Genomic DNA, 19667 nt, shown 5'->3' on the forward strand with positions numbered 1-19667 from the left:
TGGCTTGGGGACGAAAAGGACACAAACCGCCCCTGGATGGGCCGTCTTACATTGAGCGCATTTTGGGTGTGCATGGCCTGTGACAGCTATCTGCCATAGGTTCACGTCGATGGTGTCCAACCTCTTCGTGCCTGGTTACTGGGCCACGAGCAGCCGCAGCTGGCGGTCGTACTCTAGCCACGCGCTTGGGAAGAACTGGCAGTTAGCAGTCAGGATCAACTGCTGGTACGCAATCAGTTCAGCAGTGCGGTGTAGGGCAGCAGCCGTGATAGCAGACATGTATGTGGTCCATGCCTCGAGCCGGGTAGCTACATGTATAATTATCGTGAACCTTGCGACGCACCTGCTTCGCGTACGGTCATCCGACTCAACGATATTTAGCTGGCTATCGTTATTCGGGCTGTGAACCAGCCGGAATGTTGGGCCGGAAGTGTGCAAGAATTTCAAGCAACAAACTTGAAAATCTACGAACTCCCCTCGCAAGATACGTTCTTGCACAGCCTTGGGCACAGCTGGTGCAAGTGGCTGATCGGGTGGGTTACAGGAGCTTGGCCTGGCGTAGTGGCGGCAGCAGCCGCATTGCCTTGGCCTTGGGTGAGGAGCGGTACAATGCTCTCCGATGATAATAAAATGGCGGCCGACAAAGCCGACTACACCTCGTCACGTAGATCTACGGGAGCGCAGAGATCCGTTGAGCCCGCGTCACCTGAGCTGGCGGAGGAGGCATTGGTGCAAGTCGGGCTTCTGGGCTCGCGAGCCGTGTCCGCACTGTCAGTGTCATGTTGCTGGTTCTCCTGGCCGGAGCAGACCTCACTACCAAGGGCTAGTTGTGCCAGCAAACGGCCCTGTAAAATACTTTTACTAAGTTTCCTTTCGGATTCAAGCCGCGCTGAGAAGGCTCGCCGCGGGGGCTTGGCAAGGCATTGCCTTGACAGTGTCGATAGTTAGGTCAGACATACTGAAGAAATACAGTGTCGAGGTGACACTCGGGCTGGCAGCAAAGCTACGAAAGGAAAAGAAACACTGCTGAAGCACGATCCGTTGTCTGGAAGAGCACAACAGGGCAAGCAAGATTTGTTTTTCTTTTCCGCAAAATGGGCTGGTGCCATTTGTGATTACGCAGCAAAACAAAGCGCATGACGTCAGTCTTGAATGCAGTACAAAGCAATGCAGTGCAGTGTGTGCGCTAGTTCGGATTGTTGCTAACAAGTACTAGCACAGCTAGTACACCAATATACCTTCAGTTTCTACTATTTTAGCTAGCACTGGTCAGCCATGACCTAACTCAAAGTATTAGAAGGAGACAAAACAGTTGAAAATCATCCACTAGTGTGTCACCACGCAACCCAGACATTTCAAATACTCGTAAGAACAAAACCTGATGATGGCACTAATAAGAGGAGAACAGAGGCTGCAGTGGTTGGAATACTTACTTATGCACGTCGGGAAAGTATTGGAGAAGTTACCGGACATTGTGCAGAAAGGCAAGGGAGACTCGCTCACTTCGTAGCCATCATCCACACAACGGAAACTCAATTCGGTGCCGTAAGTGACAGTGTCTTGAAACTCCTCAGGCAGATTGTAGCTGAGCCCTCCATCCAGAGATGGTAGTCCGCACAGGATAACTGGAAGAAGAAATCCAAAACGCAAACGCACCATACTTTTTAAGGGTTGGTTCACATATCGCCGGTACGCGCCGGGAGTCACCGGCGGTGGGCTTCTTGCAACCTCTCCCGGCGCATTGCGATTGTGTGAACCAGTGCAGTCGTAACAAAATCATACGGTAAAATATCGCAAGGGACCGCCGGCAAAGTTGGACAGTGCCCAACTCTTGCGATCTGCCCCGGCGCCGATCCCGTACAATTTTGACCAAAAGTGGTTTGTGAACCGTTCGCGCCGGTGATCGCCGGCTGCCGGGAGCCAGACTTTGTCAAAATATCAAACCAACACTTGTCCTAAATTTTCCTAAATTGAAGCTAGAGAGGAGGTCCGTTCGCCATTCTTGTAGTCGCTTCAAGGTGGCAAATAAGTCAGCATACCAGCCCGTCCTTCTCGGATGATCTGCTTGACCATTGTGCAACTTCTGAGACAAATACAATTGAAACAAATAGAAAATATGATGGATACATTGGCAAGTTCTTGTGACTTCACCAACGTTTGCAAGCATAATTTCGACACAATCGCTTACTAGACTGCAATAAAATGTGTAGAAGTATTTTCATGATCTCCAGTAAAAGTAGCACCGAGTGGCCATCACCGAAAGACCTTGAACTACTGAAGAAACAAAGAATTCAAGCTTCAATTGGCAAACCTGTCGTAGCATTTGGGCACATTCTGTACTACTTTGTAGTAGATTTGGTACTCGAACCGTATGCGCAACGGATCGGGAGCTGGCTCGCCGCCGATGTCTTGCGGCGGCGATTTTGCTTATGTGAACCAACCCTAATAGACTTGTGACTGTGGAAAGTTGCTGTTGCCTGAATACACTTTGTCCCGACTGCTGGATAGAACAGGTCTGAAATCCTGGCTTTCTGTTTTCGTACACATTGAACATTGACGACAGGCGTAAACAATATGTACATTGAAACCTGGTTTAAGCAACCACCCCACGGTCCAAGCAAAAGCGGTCGTTAAAGCCAGTTGGTCTTTTGAACCAGGCCCCACAGTGTCTGTGTAGAACTGTCCGTGCAAGGGAAAACGGTCGTTAGCAGCAGGTGGTGGCTAAACCCAGAGGTTGCTTACACCAGGTTTTACTGTACTTCATACACGAGATACAAAACAACAAAGACAATCAAGGCGTGTTTGCCGCTACTTCAAGCTTCATGCTCTCGCAATCATCAGGCAACATCTCGAGACAGTCGAGATACACAAAAAGGACTTTGCAGCTACCAGGGCTATGCCTAGGGTACTCTATTTCACTGAAGTTGTAGTGTAATTGCAGAAATGATGAAGCGAAGGTGACAATCAGCCTACCTGTACAATTCACTCCGTTTCCAGTAAATCCATTGTCACAAGAACACTGAAAACTCCCTGCCGTGTTGTTGCAAGATGCATTTGCATGACAGTCATGGTTCATGACACATTCATCGTTGTCTGCATGCATGTACACATGCCCGCATTACGTACATACACAAGCACGCAGACACGCACATACGCACACGTACACACACACGAGCATACTGTAAATATACAAAATTTCGGCGCTGCAAAATTTCGGCACTTCACGAATTTTGACATTTCGGCGGCGATTTATTTTCGGCGTGGGGTAGAGGCGCTAGTATAGTGCGCATGCGACAGATGCTGTGAAAAATTTCATCGGCGTTTTAATTTAGGCGTTTTGGGTCGGTGCCGAATATAGCCGAAATTAAATAGCTGCCGAAAATTTGTATATTTACAGTACGTGTAATCAGTACTGGTCACACACATCACACATAATATCCTGGATATCTACCTCCTCCTCCTCACCCCCCCCCCCCCCCCCCCCACCACCACCACCACCACCAACACACACGCACCTCTCAATGGGTCACATTCATATCTTTGAATTATCCAGTTATCGTTTGCCCCAGCTTGTTATGTTCATAAAATTTCAAATGGCTGCAATACCAGCAACAACATTATCAACTGAATTAGGTGTTCTTCGGCAGGTACAATAACTGTGTCCATACACTGCCTTTGTCTTACAACAGTTTCAAATATACTAGTACTCACAGATTTAATCTTAGTAATGTCAGTAGCGACGGGTATGGAGCGTCAATTGAACATGTTGTTTAGGCATGCAGGTCATCTTACCTTGACATCCTGTGCCATTACCACTGAAACCATCATGACAGGTGCAAAGGAAACTTCCATTCGTGTTCGTGCAGTTAGCATTTATATCACAGCTCTGATCGCCCAATAGACATTCATCAATATCTGGAGGTTTATCATAGGAAAGCAGATACCAAGGTGCCAGATTACGTTCTTTGCAGAATATGGTCCACTGCACCCTCTGTTCAGAATAGTCTTCTGGTGCTTGCCCAGTAGTAGATGTGTACTGGTTTGCCTCCACTAAACCTTGTGTGTGTGTGTGTTTCTATGATTTTGTATTTCTGTGTGTGTGTATGTGTATGTGTATGTGTATGTGTGTGTGTGTGTGTGTGTGTGTGTGTGTGTGTGTGTGTGTGTGTGTGTGGTGCGTGTGTGTGTGTGTGCATGTGTGTGTGTGTGTGTGTGTGTGTGTGCATGGGTGTGTGTGTGTGTGTGTGTGTGCTTGCTTGCGGGACGCAGTGTTGGGCCTGGATACTGCCTAGCAGGAGACCAAGTACAGCCATATATGCCACTCTCTACACTCCCAAAGTCCTATGTACGAGACGAAGGTGTTTTCCAGCATGTAATCCCTATCCTCATTTGAGTATTGTGTGCTACTGCCTACCTGGGAGTTTTCTGGTCATCCGGGTTTTTTCTAGCACAATAAGAGGGTGAGCCAGAGTCATGGCCAAGATCATTATATTATATAGTGGGTTAATTTTATATTCAAACTGCAAAAGTCAGTTTTGTGCCTAGTTGTTGCACTTTCTGACTATATATAGTATCCAGTTACAGTGATGGAGAGTTACTCTCAACTCGTATCCATTATGTCCTTTTCCTTTCTACATTTATTAATGGCTCAACATCTGAGTTTCAAACTGCAAGGCTATAATTTTTGTCAAAGTAATTTATCATACCTGTGCAGTTGAATCCATCACCAGTGAAGCCGCTATCACAAGAGCATACAAATCTGGCATACGTGTTGCTACACGTTGCGTTCACATGACAGGAAACGTTAGCAGTGTCATCCGTGCACTCATTAATATCTGCAGGAAAACAGCCCAGCAAAAAAACAGCTCAGCAAAAATGTTCCACTCGCTTCTGCCCTACGTGTGATTGTCTGCGAAAACGTGTACAATGAAGGGGAAAGAACGCGATAATGTAGTGAAACAAGCATGCTGTAAAATTGATTACAGGAAACTTCGCCTGTGTTCTCATACAGTCATATCTACACCATCACAAGAATCGAAACCAATCGATGAACAGTGAAAATGAAAGGGTTTGGTAAATGTGAAGACTCAAACGTGAGTAATACACTCCAATGAACCAACCAGAGCAGTTGAGTCCGTCTCCAGTTAAACCAGCAATGCACTGGCACGTAAAGCTGCCAAACGTATCCGTGCAAGTTGCATTCGGGTGACACGCACGTACGCCTGCGATACACTCGTCTAGATCTGCAAACACAACGTCACAGAGTTGGTGGACAAGCCGTTGGAGAAGTATCGTAAAAATTTCTATCGTTATTAAATGTTATCAAATATACCACTCTTTGGTCTAGAAAGAATACTTTTTGATATTACAACGTCACAGGTAAAGAGCAGAGGCAGGTATTTGTATTCATCTAGAATGGCAACCGGAACAGGCAATGCTCTAATGACCATGGCACCACTGTAGAGAAGTGAATGAAGAGGGCAGTCATGACAAAACAGAAGTGCAAGAGATTAAACGTGACAAAAGGTGGATTTATCTGCACGGGCGGTAACTGTTCTTTCTTGTGACATAACAAAATGTGTACTATGGTGCAGCATGTTTGAATGTGTACTATGGTGCAGCATGTTTGAATGTGTACTATGGTGCAGCATGTTTGATCACTAGCCTGCTATGTTATGTACACAACACAAGTTAGATCACAGGTGACAGTGTGTGTTACGATCTCCGAACATACTTTGGCAGGTAGTGCCGTTTCCAGTGAATCCTCTTGAGCAGGTGCATTGGTAACTTCCATCTGTGTTGTTACATGTGGCATTTGCGTGGCAATTGGCATTGCCATTTTCACATTCATCAATATCTAGAACACATTCAAAAATCACTATCAATTGAACACAATGGCGGGTTTTGTCGGAAAAAACCTTGTACACTTTACACGAAACTCCAAAACTGAAAAAGGGTGAGATCTGCCGTTGAGCATGAATTACTACTCCAGCGTATATATAAAAATGATACGCCAGAGAACTGAATACAGGGGAGCGGCGTAGAGTATAGACTGACTTATATCCAGTCGGATCATGGAATATGCAAGGTTTCCATTGCATGTCATCAAGAGCAAAGTAGTAGGAGCGGAATGACAAAACAGTAATATATAATGAGCTCGCTGCATGCGACTATTCGGTCATGTTTACTCAAATTTAATAAGGACAGGTTTCTTTGGTAAAAGGTATGAAATCAGGTCTGCAACCCAGATGTTCAGTATTTAAAGTGGGTTTGAAGCCTGAATTTGGCCAAAATCGGGTTTTCAAACTTTTGTTCTGTTCTATCTGACTGGACTGTAGGCAAGGTATGCATCACTCAGATGCACCATTAGAGGCGACTTGATCAGTTTTGCAAAGAAACAGTCCAGCAAAATCTTGCACTTAATACTGGGCTGTCTTTCTGTGATAATGTTGACAAACACAGAGACCAGCTGGCTATAAGCTGGCTAGTACACACAGCAAGCAAAATGCATGTCTACACACAGCCACAGAAGATGGACAAGCCTGTAATACAGATCACCAAGTTCATCTACCTTCACATGCAGTGCCATCTCCTGTGTAGCCTTCAATGCATGAACATTCATAACTGCCCTCATTGTTGTCACACTGTGCCCGCATGTGACACAGTGGTGTGTCCGATAGACATTCATTGATATCTGAAAACACCAGGGAAATACCATAGCATGATCGATGTGTGGTTGAAAATTGGTGGGATTGATGCTGTTGTGTCCGTGTCGTCAAGTGTGAGATGTGTATGTGAACTCTTATCTGTGGGTTTGTGTATGTCCGTGGGTGTGCATGTGTGCGTATGGCACACATGTTTTCCATCTGAACTGAGGTGAAAGGGACATTCGCTGACTTGTACAATGAAGTGGGTGAAAACGTAGGATTCTGCTTTCTGTTTTCACACTAATACTAGAGGCGTTGGAAGGTGTTTAGTGTGGTACGGGCAGCCATCGGAAGTACAACTTACTCGTGTTGGAGGGGTGGCTGAGCCGAAAACTTTGGAAATTTGGATCCAAGATCAGTGTTTTCTATTGATTCACAGGGTATCTGGGGCATAAAGTGGTACGGTCAATAGCGTAGTGACCGTACCGCGTCCGATGCCCCTGACTACAAGGCATTGCTTACCTTGACACATTGTCACGGTTCCGTTCTTTTCAAACCCTTGTTCACAGATGCACAGATATGACCCAACCGTATTGCGACAAAAGGAGTTGTCAGGGCAGATATTGCTTCCTACTCCACTTTCGTCCTCGTCACCGAGGCTCAGACTACCAATGTCGCCGCTTTCACTTCCACCGGAGCCACTGTTGCCTGACCCTGACGAGAGACTTTGACATTCATCCCTGTCTGCAGGGACAAAGGCAAGCGGACAGTGCATTGCAGGATTGGCACAGGTTCAAAACTCAGGATAATCATTGAGATGAATCAGGCTCTGCACGCTACATCAAAATGGCACAGTCAATTAAAAAAAAAAGTGCAATCTTGTGTGTCACGTGTTGTGGGCGAAACCTAGAGTTTTCCAGGTTCAGCCTGGGCCCACATATCTGGGCCCACATATAACTTATAGCTCATTTGTGTAAGGTCTTCAGGCTGCATATAGTGCTCTACGTCCAGTGGACAGAGCCAGTAATACAATAATCACACAGCAATGAAGCAAACAAATCTTTTTCCGCCGTTACTCGGAGTTTCGTGTGAAAACTCATCATAACTTTTGGCTCCTATGACTATCGGTTGAGCTTGATACATCATCATTATTGTAGCAAGTACCACTGATGATCCCACATACCTTGACACTGTGGCTCAGATGCAGACCAGCTGCCATTAGACAAGCAGTGCAAAACCTCTTCACCTCGCCGATCAAACCCGTCGCTACAGGTGAAGTTCACCGATGTGTTGAAAACCATAATGTCTGATGAAATCAATCCGTTTGTTGGAGTGTTTAACGCTGGACAGGTCACAACTACACGAGGCAACAAGAGCAAACGTATCCACATCCACATGTATGATTAGGTCACAATTTGTTTCTTTTGTATATCAAGAACCCAACTCCGTTCGGTATTGGAATAATATTTTGCCTGATGATCGCGAAAACGTGAAATTCGGAGATGCAACAAATTTCGTTCCACCTTACTTCTATTATTCGATCATGCTCAGACCACACATGCTTTCACCAACTTAACCGCTGGAGGACGTTAGCAGCCCGTTTCCTGTCTGCGACATAAGGAGTACACCTGCATTTAGCTGCATTGGTGGTAGCAAGACAATCAGAACGAAACTGCCAAAGAGCTTACCAAGGCAGAGTCTTTTCGCCAGTGTTACTATTTCAAATTTGCAAAACATTCCCAGAGCAGTGCCTGATCATGCTCTTTAGATCTTCAGTTAAGAATACAGACTTACTCCTGCAATCGACGCCGTCTCCTCTATATCCAGTCATGCAAGTGCAGTTGAAACCACCGGCGTAGTTGCTACATTCGGCAAACTGGCTACAGTTGTGGCCTCCTCCAGCACTGCATTCATCCAGGTCTGAACCAATAACATCAGAACACCGAGTGCTTATATGAGTGGCTCAACATTCTTCTACACGGTTTTGAGCTCATATACAAAACTGGCATACAGTGTAAACAATTCTCCCATGGGCTGAGACCTTTGAAGGTAAAACAAAATATTAAAAATACTCCAGGATTGAGTGAGACTCAGTCTGAATTGAGTCTTCTTCATCCGTACCAATGCAATCCACCTTAAGGACCAAGGCGCAAATGTAGCCTTTCAAGGTGATAGTCAAAGCGTTAAATTAAAAAAACAAAAAACAAGACTCTTATTCCTAGCTCAAAGCATTCTTCTTCTTGTGGGTTTTCATGTGCACAGATTGAGTGCCATTGAAAACGTGAATCCTACAACATTCACAAAAGAGGTTAGATATCCCGTGGATCGTGATTCAGGCAGGCAAACAATTCCGATACACCTATCCACAGCCAGTGACCACATATCTCCGAAGAGGAGATAATACTTTGTGTGGCACAGTACCTTGACAGGTTGGAAACTCTGCAGACCAATTCCCACTTTCCTGACATTGGATAATTTGACTGCCTGAGACAACATAGCTGGTATCACATTGCAGGCTTAGGGTTGACGACTGGGAATAGTTGACTGCTGGAAAACCATCTGCCAGCTGCAGGGTAAATTGTCCATTGTCAACGCCTTCAGGTTCATCACACTGGATCTCTGGAAAAGGGCAGACAGGGAAAATCAGTGACAAACCCAGCATATAGCATGCAATGATATCTCTAGATGTACGGTCTTTTACATCTTTAAGCATACCAATGATGGATCTCGATAAAAGCCAACACAGATGTGAAACCACAGTGCGTTGTTTTGTCATGCTACCATTGTTCCCACACATGCACTAAAGCTCTCACACATATGCACACGAGTGCATACACACCCACACACCGGCACCCACGCACACACGCATATGGTAAGCAGTAGCCATACCTGTGCAGAATGTTCCATTCCCAGTGTAGCCTAGCAGACATGAACAGTTGAAGGATCCTCCAGTATTACTGCAATCAGCATTCTCATGACACTCACGCATACCTTGATTGCACTCATCAATATCTATCGGTACAGAAAAGAGACACGTGAAAGAATTATAAAACTGCAAGGTGAAGGGGAACTTGAATGTCCGTTGCAAATCTGAGTTTCCCATGACCTGAAGCAGTGCTCTGCCTAAAGTCATGGGGAACTCTTCGCAAACCCAATATCCCTTTGGTGCGTCCATGGAGCTATGAAGCCGAGACCTCTGGTCGGCGGAGCTTAATGGGCCCCACCACCACACTCCATCATTCACCTCAGTGTCTGGAGATATGTGGATTTTGTAGAGAGAAAAAAAGGGCACTGATTGTAGAAAAGAGTAGTTCAAAGCTACCTTTTTGACAATGACGATAATTTACAACCACAGTAGCAGCAAGGAAACACATCCTTTACTAAGCGTTATACCCACATTCTTATAGTGAAAGACTAATCAAAAACCATAGGACCGAGTGAACATTTTTCTCGAAAGCAATGCGGCTAACTAAAGATTAAGCTCTTCAAAAAATTTCTTTAAGGTGTCACATCCCTGGACATGACTGCACTTGTAGACAGTCATAATGTTGTTTACGAGGAGTCAGAAGATTGTTCTATCACTGAGTAACTTTGTCAACTGGATGAAGTCTGCTGATCGAAAAATCAGCATCCCTGGAGCACATAATTTTAGGTAAAATAAGATTGCAGCAGACAACGTAAGTCACCTTGACATGATGGGAATGTCGCAGACCAAGACCAGCTCTGCTCGTTCCGTTGGCATTGTATGGACATGGTGCCATTCACGTCATATCCATCGTTGCATTCAAGTGTGAGGGTTGAGTACAGAGAGTAGTTCACGGCCGGTGCACCTTCAACAGGTGTTTGGATAAAGTCGCCATTTTCGACCATGGGAGGTTCTTCGCATTGTATTGCTGCATATCACAACGAAACATAACAAAAACAATTGCTCATTCCTGGACACACATGGTATGTTCGAAGCTTAAAAAGTACCAGACTTCAAGATTATCATGTTGTATTCTAGTAGCACACTCCATCTGTCTACTAAAGCAAACTATGGATATTCCCTTTAATGTTACCTCATCATTGGAAAATCAAGGACGAGAGCAATTTGCAAAATATGTATTGATCAGCCTCCTGCTGTAAGAACTTGAAAGACTCCATTGCAACCAATTACGAAGTCCACAAGTTCCTCAAACCAGCTGTCATAGTAAATGCAGGCCGCTATTGCAAGTGCGTTTCATGTTGCATTCACTCCACAATTGTATATAGCTCAATTTTCAACAACCAAGAGGGCACGTTCGCCCAGTGATGGGAAGCACCTTAAATGCAGCTTCGATGAGCAGGGCACACATCAGCTTTCGCTCAATGTGATGTCTACTGAAATGTAAGGACCTGCCAGGCACATGCAATTCGGTGCTTCTAGCTGAGGCGTTGTATATGCAAGGTCGAAGGAGAGGAAAAGGATAGCCAAGGTCCTGCAAAACGTGCTTCACTACAATGTAGTATATACAATGAAAGGAGAACATCATTTTTTACCCAGGGTCCTTTAGACTGATATTTCAATGTACATGTATTCAAATTGACTTACCCAAACAAGATGTACCACTGCCGGCATACCCGGGGCAGCATTCACAGGTAAAGGTGCCAGGAGTGTTTCTACATACAGCATTCATGTGACACCGTCTGTTACTTCCACTGACTCCGCTTCCGGAGTAGTCGCTATCGCCTGCGTCTGGATCCATGCCAGATGAGGCGTCAATGCTGCTGCCGATTAAACTGACACCACCACTCATGCTGCCGCAGTTTCCAAAGTCCATAACGGTGGTGTTGCCAATGTCATCCTCACCGCATTCGTTTTCATCTGAAGGAAGGTGAAATGACACAGACGCACTTCGTGACTTGCAGCTTGGAAATATAGCTCTGGCATTTTTGAGACTTTCCCAACTTTACTCATTGAATGCTAAACCTAATAATAATGTAAACAGGCGTTTCGGAAACAGCAGTTTTGATATAGCAGCGCGGACGACTACTCGCACTGTAAGCATTTCCTAAATGTCGACATGTACATGCATGAGTAAAATGTGAAACGATGATCGCAAGGCACACCACGAAAGCGAAATAATGCTGAACAGAAAAAATCGCATCCAGGCAGGTTTATCTGCACATTGCCGCAGCTTCAGAGGGCGTAGTGTTTTCTAGTAGTTGTAGGGTTAGCCATGCATCCTCATAGCACTACATCCTCATAGCACTCTCCAAGCACTCTCCTGTACTACAGTAGGCTACACCAATCACTGAAGGAAATAATGAAATCCGAAAATGTTGCCGGATGTATGGATGGCAACAGCGGAGTAAGCGCATATTGAGAAACGTTCTAGGGTTAAGGCTGCACACCAGTCAATGCATGGACAGTACCTATGTACAGTACAACCTGTCAAGGTGACCACTCAGATAAAGCGACCACCTGTGCTAGAAGACCAATGAAACCAGGACCAAGGGATGCTGTTTCCAGTCAACTGACCCTGGACAAGGAGACCACCTGGTAACAGAGACCACGTTTTGAAGGTCCCTTGAGCGGTCATCTTACATAGGCTTCACTGTACATGCGGAGAATGTTCCTGTATAGGCTCCATCGCAGCTTACCTATACACACCGGCTCACTGTCTGACCATTGGCCACTAGCGTTACACTCTAACGCAGTCGCACCATCCAGATAGAATCCAATGTTGCAGTTAAAGTCCACAATCGTTTCGAATGTAGTGTTCCTTGTTGACAGGTTGCCGTTGTCTATCACACTCAGGTCCGGACAGGTCACGACTGAACAAGCACCCAAATATGCATAGAAAATACACTGGATACCTCTCCCTTCATGAATTTCAAAAAAATGTGCCGGTGCGTGTGTGTAAGGTGTAAGATGTAGGTGTGTGTATGTGTATGCATGTGCGTGTATGTGTGTATACATGTGTGTTTGTGTGTGTGTATATATGTGTGGGGGGGGGGGTGCGTGCATGTGCAAGAGAGCTTGGGTGTGTGCATGCTGTGAACCATATTTCAGAGTGAGCATTAGTAGTAACGGGAATGAAATTCAATCAGGTGCAGGCCTGCCGGAACCGGTCTCCGGTTGGTCAGGTTAACACCGGACCGACTTTGTAGCTACCAACGCATATTTACTGGTGAGGAGGGCATCTATCCCCGCCGCCGTATTACACACAAACTGTATGAAAGACTATGGTAGGACAGGACCAATTGCAAACTGCTTCCGACGGTCCTGTGTGTTATCTTGCACAAACCAATTGACTTACTTTGACACTGCGGCTCAGAACCGTTCCACGTTCCATCAGCCTGACAGTAGAGCACAGAGTCCTGGCCATCGCCTATGAAGTACCCTGGGTCACAGCTGAAGATCGCCGTGTTGTTGAACGTCGGAGATGTCAAGTTCAAATCGCCGTTTTCAGGTGCTTGCAGGTCAGGCAGGCAAGGACGAGCTACAGAACACAAGGAATGAGAAGAACAACGCGTGTTAACTTTGCAAGAGCACGTGGCATAGCGTCGCAATCTGCATGTCAGTCTAGTGACTGTAGCCAAGTGATGTGATCCAATAAAAAAGGGTTTCCATGAGTATACGGCTTCCATTCGCCTGCTGCATAACTCCAGATGATTGGGTAGGCATCCACCTTGAGACACACACAACGGATAAGGGTGCACTGAGCTGTTGAATCTGAACCGTGTCTTTCTGGAACAACATAGTGGTTGAACACTAAAGACCAGTCCAGACGGCAAGTATTTCAACTCCACAAAGGACATGTTGGATGCACATCTAGTCACTCCGGCCTGGGCTGGTGAACATCACCGGTGCCAAGTGGGTGCATCCAGGATATCATGTACACATGAAAGCAAACTGGTGCACGATCTTGTTAACATGCCAGACAGGCTGGCTTGGCCATGCAAGATATCGGATACCTCACACCTTGACTCTAGACAACATGGCCTTGCCATATAAACGCACAATGAATTTCAGTTTAGTTGTTGCTATCACGCTCTATGTACAATGTTAGACAGTGGTACTTGCCTTCACAGATAGGAAAGTCGTCAGACCATTGACTGTTCTGCAGGCATACAATATTGTCTGCCCCGACGATGTCATATCCAGGTCCGCAGCTGAAATCTAGCTCAGCCAGGAGAGAGTAGTCGATTTGGGGTGCATCTTCGTTACGTGTCTGGAAAAAAACCCTTCTGGGCTCCTCTGTGGGTGTGTCACACTGAATTACTGCAACAATGACATCACAAGAATACATAACAAAATGGCGGAAATGCATAAGGGCACGTGGATGATTGCTTCCACCACGTCACGATACGCCTATTAGAACATTTCCATTGCACGAAAGAAGGAAGCTTCGTGCATGGAACTTAAATATTCCTCCTGGTAACACACAGAGCAACAAATGGCAAGGCTAGGTTGTCATTACTATGAGTTTCATCTCCTGGTATCAAAGAAAAGGTGAAAACCTATACATTGAAGATTGTAAAGCATACGCATTTAACCCAGGAAACAAAAAAAGATAAAGGAACATCTGTCTATCAAGCACCCTTGTAAGCAGGATGCAACAACACACATGTCTGACTCGCCTACTGTTGACTTTGTTTGGTGGACTCACCTTCGCACTCGGTGCCATTCCCAGCGAATCCAAATGAACAGTTGCATTCAAAGGATCCGGGGAGGTTGGTGCATGTGGCATTCCTATCACAGTTGCTCAGTTCGGTGTCGGTACACTCGTCAATATCTGGGTAACGAAAACCAGAACGGAATTGAAATAGTGTTTAGCAGCGCAAAGAATTAATAGATTGTATTCTAAAAATGGCAAAGCTGCAACAACTACATTGTAGATCTACTAATGTAGATTAGAGTAAATGTTGAAGCGTATACCTAAGTGCACGTTGAGGGGAAATGGTGGACATGTGTGTGTATATGTGTGCGCATGCAAGTGTGTGCGTGTGTATGCTTTTTTGGTGTATAATTTTTTGATGTATCTGTCATACAAATAGCCAGCATTACTCCATAAAAGCGGGACTTTTTTTGGACAGGAACCAGCCTGGGCTTCAAACACATGTACCGACATATGATCAACGCTGTACTGGCATATGGCTAGATAATCACACATACCTCCACAGACAGGTGGCGTGCCGCTGAAACTTCCATTACTCTGGCAAACTCGTACTAGGTCTCCCTGACTAACATTGTATCCTTGCAGGCATGTATACCGTACGCGGTGATCAAACAGGAATACCTCTCCCTCGGGACCAGACACAGTTCGATTTGAATTCTCAACCAGATCAGGCTCAACACATTCAACTCCTGCAGTCAACAGACAGAGTAAGACAGAAGTGGATGATTTCAACATGCTGTATAGGAAACTAAAGTGGAATTTCATCAATTTAACAACCAGCAGGATCACGAAAAGACACACCAGGTACCCTGAGGAGCGTCGTTACTTCACCGGCGTAGCCGATGAACGGCAGTAGAACCATGAGAATGTACATGTACCTCGTCAAAATATGTAACAGCATGGCTCGCTGAGAGAGCAGTATGAAATGGTAAACTTTGTGTCGAATGTGAACTGGCAGTGTTCTCAAAATTACACTGAAGAAAGGCTGAGAATCAACATGCATCACCTTTAAAAACACAAAACAGGAAGACTATCAACTTAGAACTTGTAGAATAACCTACATCTGATTCTCTAATCATAATGGCTTACTGGCAACGCAGTCTGGTGGCAAAAATCCGCTTGGACACATGCAGACGCTGGTTCGGAAATCACAGCTAGCATTGTTGGCACACCGATCGGAGCAGCGGCCTGTACAACCATCACCAAACGTGCCCTCCTCACATTCTGGGCATGTCAACAAAACAGAGACCATCAGTTAACTCGACATTACGGTATTCTAGGGGTTATCTGAAGCCGCTAGCCTTGTCGTCTCGGGATCATCTGACCATATGCCAGATCGCAAACGTGCAAATAGATATCTTCCAACCAGAAGAAGCATGGTAACTCCCTGCTTCTTCACATGGGGTACATTATGAGTGTGATAATAGTAGAGACTGGGAAACGTGGTTTACACTGCTTTTAAAATTTGTCTAATGCTATTTCGCTCATAAATATTTAATAGAAGCCGTAGCAGTTGTCATCCTTACGCTCTTCGCACAGCGTTCCGTTGTAACCAGGCACACAAGTACAGCTGCCGTCCACCCGATCACACTCCGCTCCATTCTGGCAGAGACAGGTCAGCGCGCAGTCTTGACCGAAAGTGCCGTCCTCGCAGGCTGTAGGAGAAAGGAGAGCCGGTTAAATGAGCGGAAGTCGCAAAATGCCAATGAACCATACGATTGTGTTTAGACGAGATGGGCACGAGTTCTCTATATCTATGGACCCGTGCTCATGATGTCATTCAGCACGACCAGCAATGACGTAATAGCAAAACCTCTACAGAAGAAGCGTTTCAGGATGTAGACACAGGAAACATGCCCACATGCCAGCAGAGGAGAAGGATTTGAGTCTCTGCATTTACACTGAAGCACACGGCCAATTAAAAGTGAATTGCATTAGCTGAGGTAAAGCTGGACATCGAGCTACATCACAGTCACATTGCTTACGACTAGCACAGTTTGGCCGTTGAAATCCAGGAGGGCAGATGCAATCTCCAGTCTGGAAAGTGCAGTCCGCGTTGTTAGCACACACTTCGGAGCAAAACCGAGTGCAATCTGGTCCAAACACACCAGCTGTGCAACCTAGATATGGAACAATGCAGAACACCGATTCTTCATTGCTTAGACTAATTTGTACTAAGGCTCCATCTTGAGGTCTTCAAAATGACGGCGGGAAGCACTGAACCATGATCATCCATCCCTTTGGGTATTCGTATAACTACTGCAATTTATTCTATTCAAAAGTTTTCCAATATCGTGCCTGCGATTCAGCAACACTATGCAAAATGCTGGACGTACTACATGCCACATACACGACTAAAGCCCAAGACAGCTCATCAGGGGTGGTATAGCCCCAGATCGGCTACAGGGCCGGAGTCAGCACATGAGGGGTGGTACGGCCCCATGTCGGCTAGATGGCCCAACAATCCCCATGCCCAATTTCAGTGCCATGAGCTAGTCCCAAATGTGGCATCATAATTATCTGGTTGTTTCTGCTACACATTCCGCTATAGCAACAGACACCTAGCAAAGCATGACTGGACAAGAAAAACAGCTTAGGTGGAAGAGACTACACAGTAAGGGTAACTTAGCTTGATTGTGCTTCCACATAATAAATGATAACACTTGACATTCCATTAAAGCTGAAATTGGTAAAACTGGTGTGGCCATGGGGTACAGGCCTTACAAGTGGCGCAGGCCTTGGACTCAACATATGGTTTACTATAATCCAAGTCTTTCTTTTAAAAGGCAAGAACTTCAAAACCGCAGCTCACCAAGGAATACCCAATACTATTAGTATGTATTGTGGAAGTCTATGTATACTGCAGGGGAGACTTCATCCAAGTATGTTGCTTACGATTTTGACAAATTTCACCAATGTAGCCCGGCGCACATGCGCAAGAGCCATCAACCGGATTGCATGTTGCTCCATTCATACACCGACATTCCGCCGAGCAGTTCTGACCAAACGTGCTGTTCATGCAAGCTGCAGGCCAGCAGTACAGAGATGAGGGAAAAAAAGACAAAACTCAATCGTTTGCAACTGCAGACCCTAGTCCATAGCAACGATGTGGCATATCTCTCACGGCCAGACCTTCAAAGTAATGCTACACTGGGATCATATGAAAAATAGAGTTTGGGCATTTCCTCCTATACGTTGATGCCAACGCCATAACAGTAAAACATACCATATATGCATTGATAAGAACCTGGAAAGGCAGGTGCTCAGGTCGCACCAACCAAGAACACTACACTAGTCATACAATATTTTCCGAAAACAAGCCATAATGGAGCATACCAGAAACAGCTGTTTTCCCTTCATCTCGAGTTGTTGCTATGCCCGAGGTCGTCATTCACGAGGTTGACTGTGTACAAAGAAATATTTGTTGGCCATATCAGATAGGCATAATTATATTATGAGGAGGTCTACGTACGCCATTGACCTGCAGGAATGCAGGAATGGAGAGGACTACGTATATACAGGAAAATTATCATAACTGTAAGCATGACTTACTTTCGTTGCATGCAGCACCAATGGATCCGTTGAAACAGGCACAGTGGCCGTTGACGGGATTGCAGATACCTCGATCACACACGCAATCGAACTGGCACTGAGGGCCAAAAGTCGTGTTACTGCAGCCTGCGACGAAAACATAAAGAGTCATTGCAAATATTGTTGCTTCTTAGAGAGGCCCCCTAGTTGGCTTGGTTTAATCTTTTAGATGCAAACACTTGACATGCATGGTAGTACCCATTCAGAGATGAAGACATGACAGGAGGCAGTACATGTAGACCAACACACAAAGGGTAAATGACACCAGGCCGGGCACATAGACAAATACGATTCAAAGATAGCTGCTCTAGTAAACTGGTAAACTTTGCTCATCAATTTGGTTGATCACTTACCTTGACAGACAATCCCGCCTCCGGAGAATCCCGAGTTGCACTGGCACTGAAACGAGCCTATCGTATTACTGCACATCGCATTGATATCACAGTTATCTGGGTTCTCCACGCATTCATTCATATCTGAATACAAGTAGGGAGAAAAGGTTATGGCAACTTCTGGCAAAGTCATCAATGCAAACATAGCTGAGTTATTGACACATATGAAGAGAAGAGATCCAATTGAATTGAGCTGTAACAATACAGCACGCACTTAGCCAAAGCTTTCCAACACAGACTGAGCAGAACAGCACCAGTGGTGGGAATTGCGTGCATGCCCACCGTGCAGTGTGTGCAGTGGGGGGGGGGGGGGGGGGGGGGGTGCATTGGCCTACAATGACTGTGGTATGCCTGTAGTATTGTAATCCCTTTCAGTAGCAGTAGTTTCAGCAGGTAGAGAGCCATTGCATACAGCCCACAGTCACGAGATCTACAAATATGACAATATTGACTGATAGGTCTCACACACAGCAAGGAAGGTTCCCAAATACTGAATTCTAGAAACAGATCAGATCAGAATAAATAATTATGTATGACTAGACTTTGGTGGTGAGCCAAGGATGAATTTATAAGAAGAAAAGAGGACCAAAGTTCTAAAGTAACTGCTGGTTTTAGTGGATATTATAGCGTAACGTGTAGCTCTTTGGTCATCTTTTCTTCTTATAAATATTAATTTTGCAAGTACAGTTTCTGCAATACTGCTACAGCGCAGCTACGTACCTGTGCAGTTAGGAGGAGCGAAGTTGTAATCACCGGAGCGGAGGCATGTCAGGTCCATCGAGCCGGTCAGGTCAAAGCCAGTGCTACACTGGAACGTTGTGATGCCAAAGATGATGTTGTCCTGCACAGCTAAGGCGCCATTCTGAGGGGCTGGCAGAAGTGGGCACGAAATCACTGCAAGCAGCAGGAGAAAACACATCACAAACAGGAGAGCGGCTTGGATGCTTGCATTTTGAGACAGCGCTGGAGGAAAGTGAAACTCAAGAAAGATATCAGATAAAGATTTGGTTCAATAGGGCCCACCCATCATGTTGCCAAGGCAATACCATGATGATGACATGGAAGATGCTCTGATGCAAACGCAGCGGTTTTATCTAGCATGCGCGCTGATGCTTTATTCAGTTCTTGGCAGGTACCAACGCAGCAGAAAGCATGTTTCTGCACAGTATTAAACCTATTGCTATTGACGTACACGTGCAGGTCAAGCCGTCACCCGTGAAGTTTTCTGTGCAGTTGCATTCGAATGATCCAATGTTGTTGCTGCATACTGCATTTGGACTACAGTTGTGTGTGCCAATCTCACACTCATTGATATCTGCAAGAGGAAAGGCATAGAAAGAAGTACACAACAAACTGAATGTGTTTCCATTGTGGAAGATATGCCATCATTCAGC

At 45.5% G+C, this 19667-nt stretch overlaps 2 protein-coding genes across 3 annotated transcripts in view; both read right to left on the reverse strand.

Annotated features, from left to right (window-relative positions):
• Window positions 1-2395, reverse strand: part of LOC135823264 (uncharacterized) — a 65748-nt gene extending 63353 nt beyond the window's left edge. Inside the window, exons 1-2 of one of the 2 annotated variants that reach the window (XM_065336116.1) lie at window positions 2189-2395; window positions 1434-2083 (exon numbers count right to left, since the gene is read on the reverse strand). In XM_065336116.1, coding sequence (XP_065192188.1) covers window positions 1434-1659 — 226 coding nt within the window. In that variant the 5' untranslated portion in view covers window positions 1660-2083; window positions 2189-2395. Of the gene's footprint in view, window positions 1-1433 lie in introns of both variants that reach the window. The other variant, XM_065336115.1, reaches the window with a different exon arrangement.
• A 47-nt stretch (window positions 2396-2442) lies between these two features.
• Window positions 2443-19667, reverse strand: part of LOC135823534 (uncharacterized) — a 99510-nt gene continuing 82285 nt past the window's right edge. The window contains exons 97-123 of the mRNA XM_065336378.1: window positions 19466-19588; window positions 18994-19167; window positions 18235-18357; window positions 17843-17968; window positions 17186-17314; window positions 16276-16410; window positions 15817-15945; window positions 15380-15514; window positions 14788-14979; window positions 14282-14407; window positions 13696-13893; window positions 12929-13111; window positions 12270-12443; window positions 11218-11490; window positions 10334-10540; window positions 9537-9659; window positions 9069-9266; window positions 8442-8567; window positions 7831-8004; window positions 7170-7391; window positions 6572-6694; window positions 5735-5857; window positions 5121-5243; window positions 4707-4835; window positions 3793-3915; window positions 2974-3093; window positions 2443-2531 (exon numbers count right to left, since the gene is read on the reverse strand). Of these exons, the coding sequence (XP_065192450.1) occupies window positions 2443-2531; window positions 2974-3093; window positions 3793-3915; window positions 4707-4835; window positions 5121-5243; window positions 5735-5857; window positions 6572-6694; window positions 7170-7391; window positions 7831-8004; window positions 8442-8567; window positions 9069-9266; window positions 9537-9659; window positions 10334-10540; window positions 11218-11490; window positions 12270-12443; window positions 12929-13111; window positions 13696-13893; window positions 14282-14407; window positions 14788-14979; window positions 15380-15514; window positions 15817-15945; window positions 16276-16410; window positions 17186-17314; window positions 17843-17968; window positions 18235-18357; window positions 18994-19167; window positions 19466-19588 (4100 nt within the window). The remainder of the gene's footprint in view (window positions 2532-2973; window positions 3094-3792; window positions 3916-4706; window positions 4836-5120; window positions 5244-5734; window positions 5858-6571; window positions 6695-7169; window positions 7392-7830; window positions 8005-8441; window positions 8568-9068; window positions 9267-9536; window positions 9660-10333; window positions 10541-11217; window positions 11491-12269; window positions 12444-12928; window positions 13112-13695; window positions 13894-14281; window positions 14408-14787; window positions 14980-15379; window positions 15515-15816; window positions 15946-16275; window positions 16411-17185; window positions 17315-17842; window positions 17969-18234; window positions 18358-18993; window positions 19168-19465; window positions 19589-19667) is intronic.

The sequence above is a fragment of the Sycon ciliatum genome, chromosome 8 (assembly GCF_964019385.1).
Source record: "Sycon ciliatum chromosome 8, ocSycCili1.1, whole genome shotgun sequence".
In the NCBI taxonomy this organism is placed as follows: domain Eukaryota; kingdom Metazoa; phylum Porifera; class Calcarea; order Leucosolenida; family Sycettidae; genus Sycon; species Sycon ciliatum.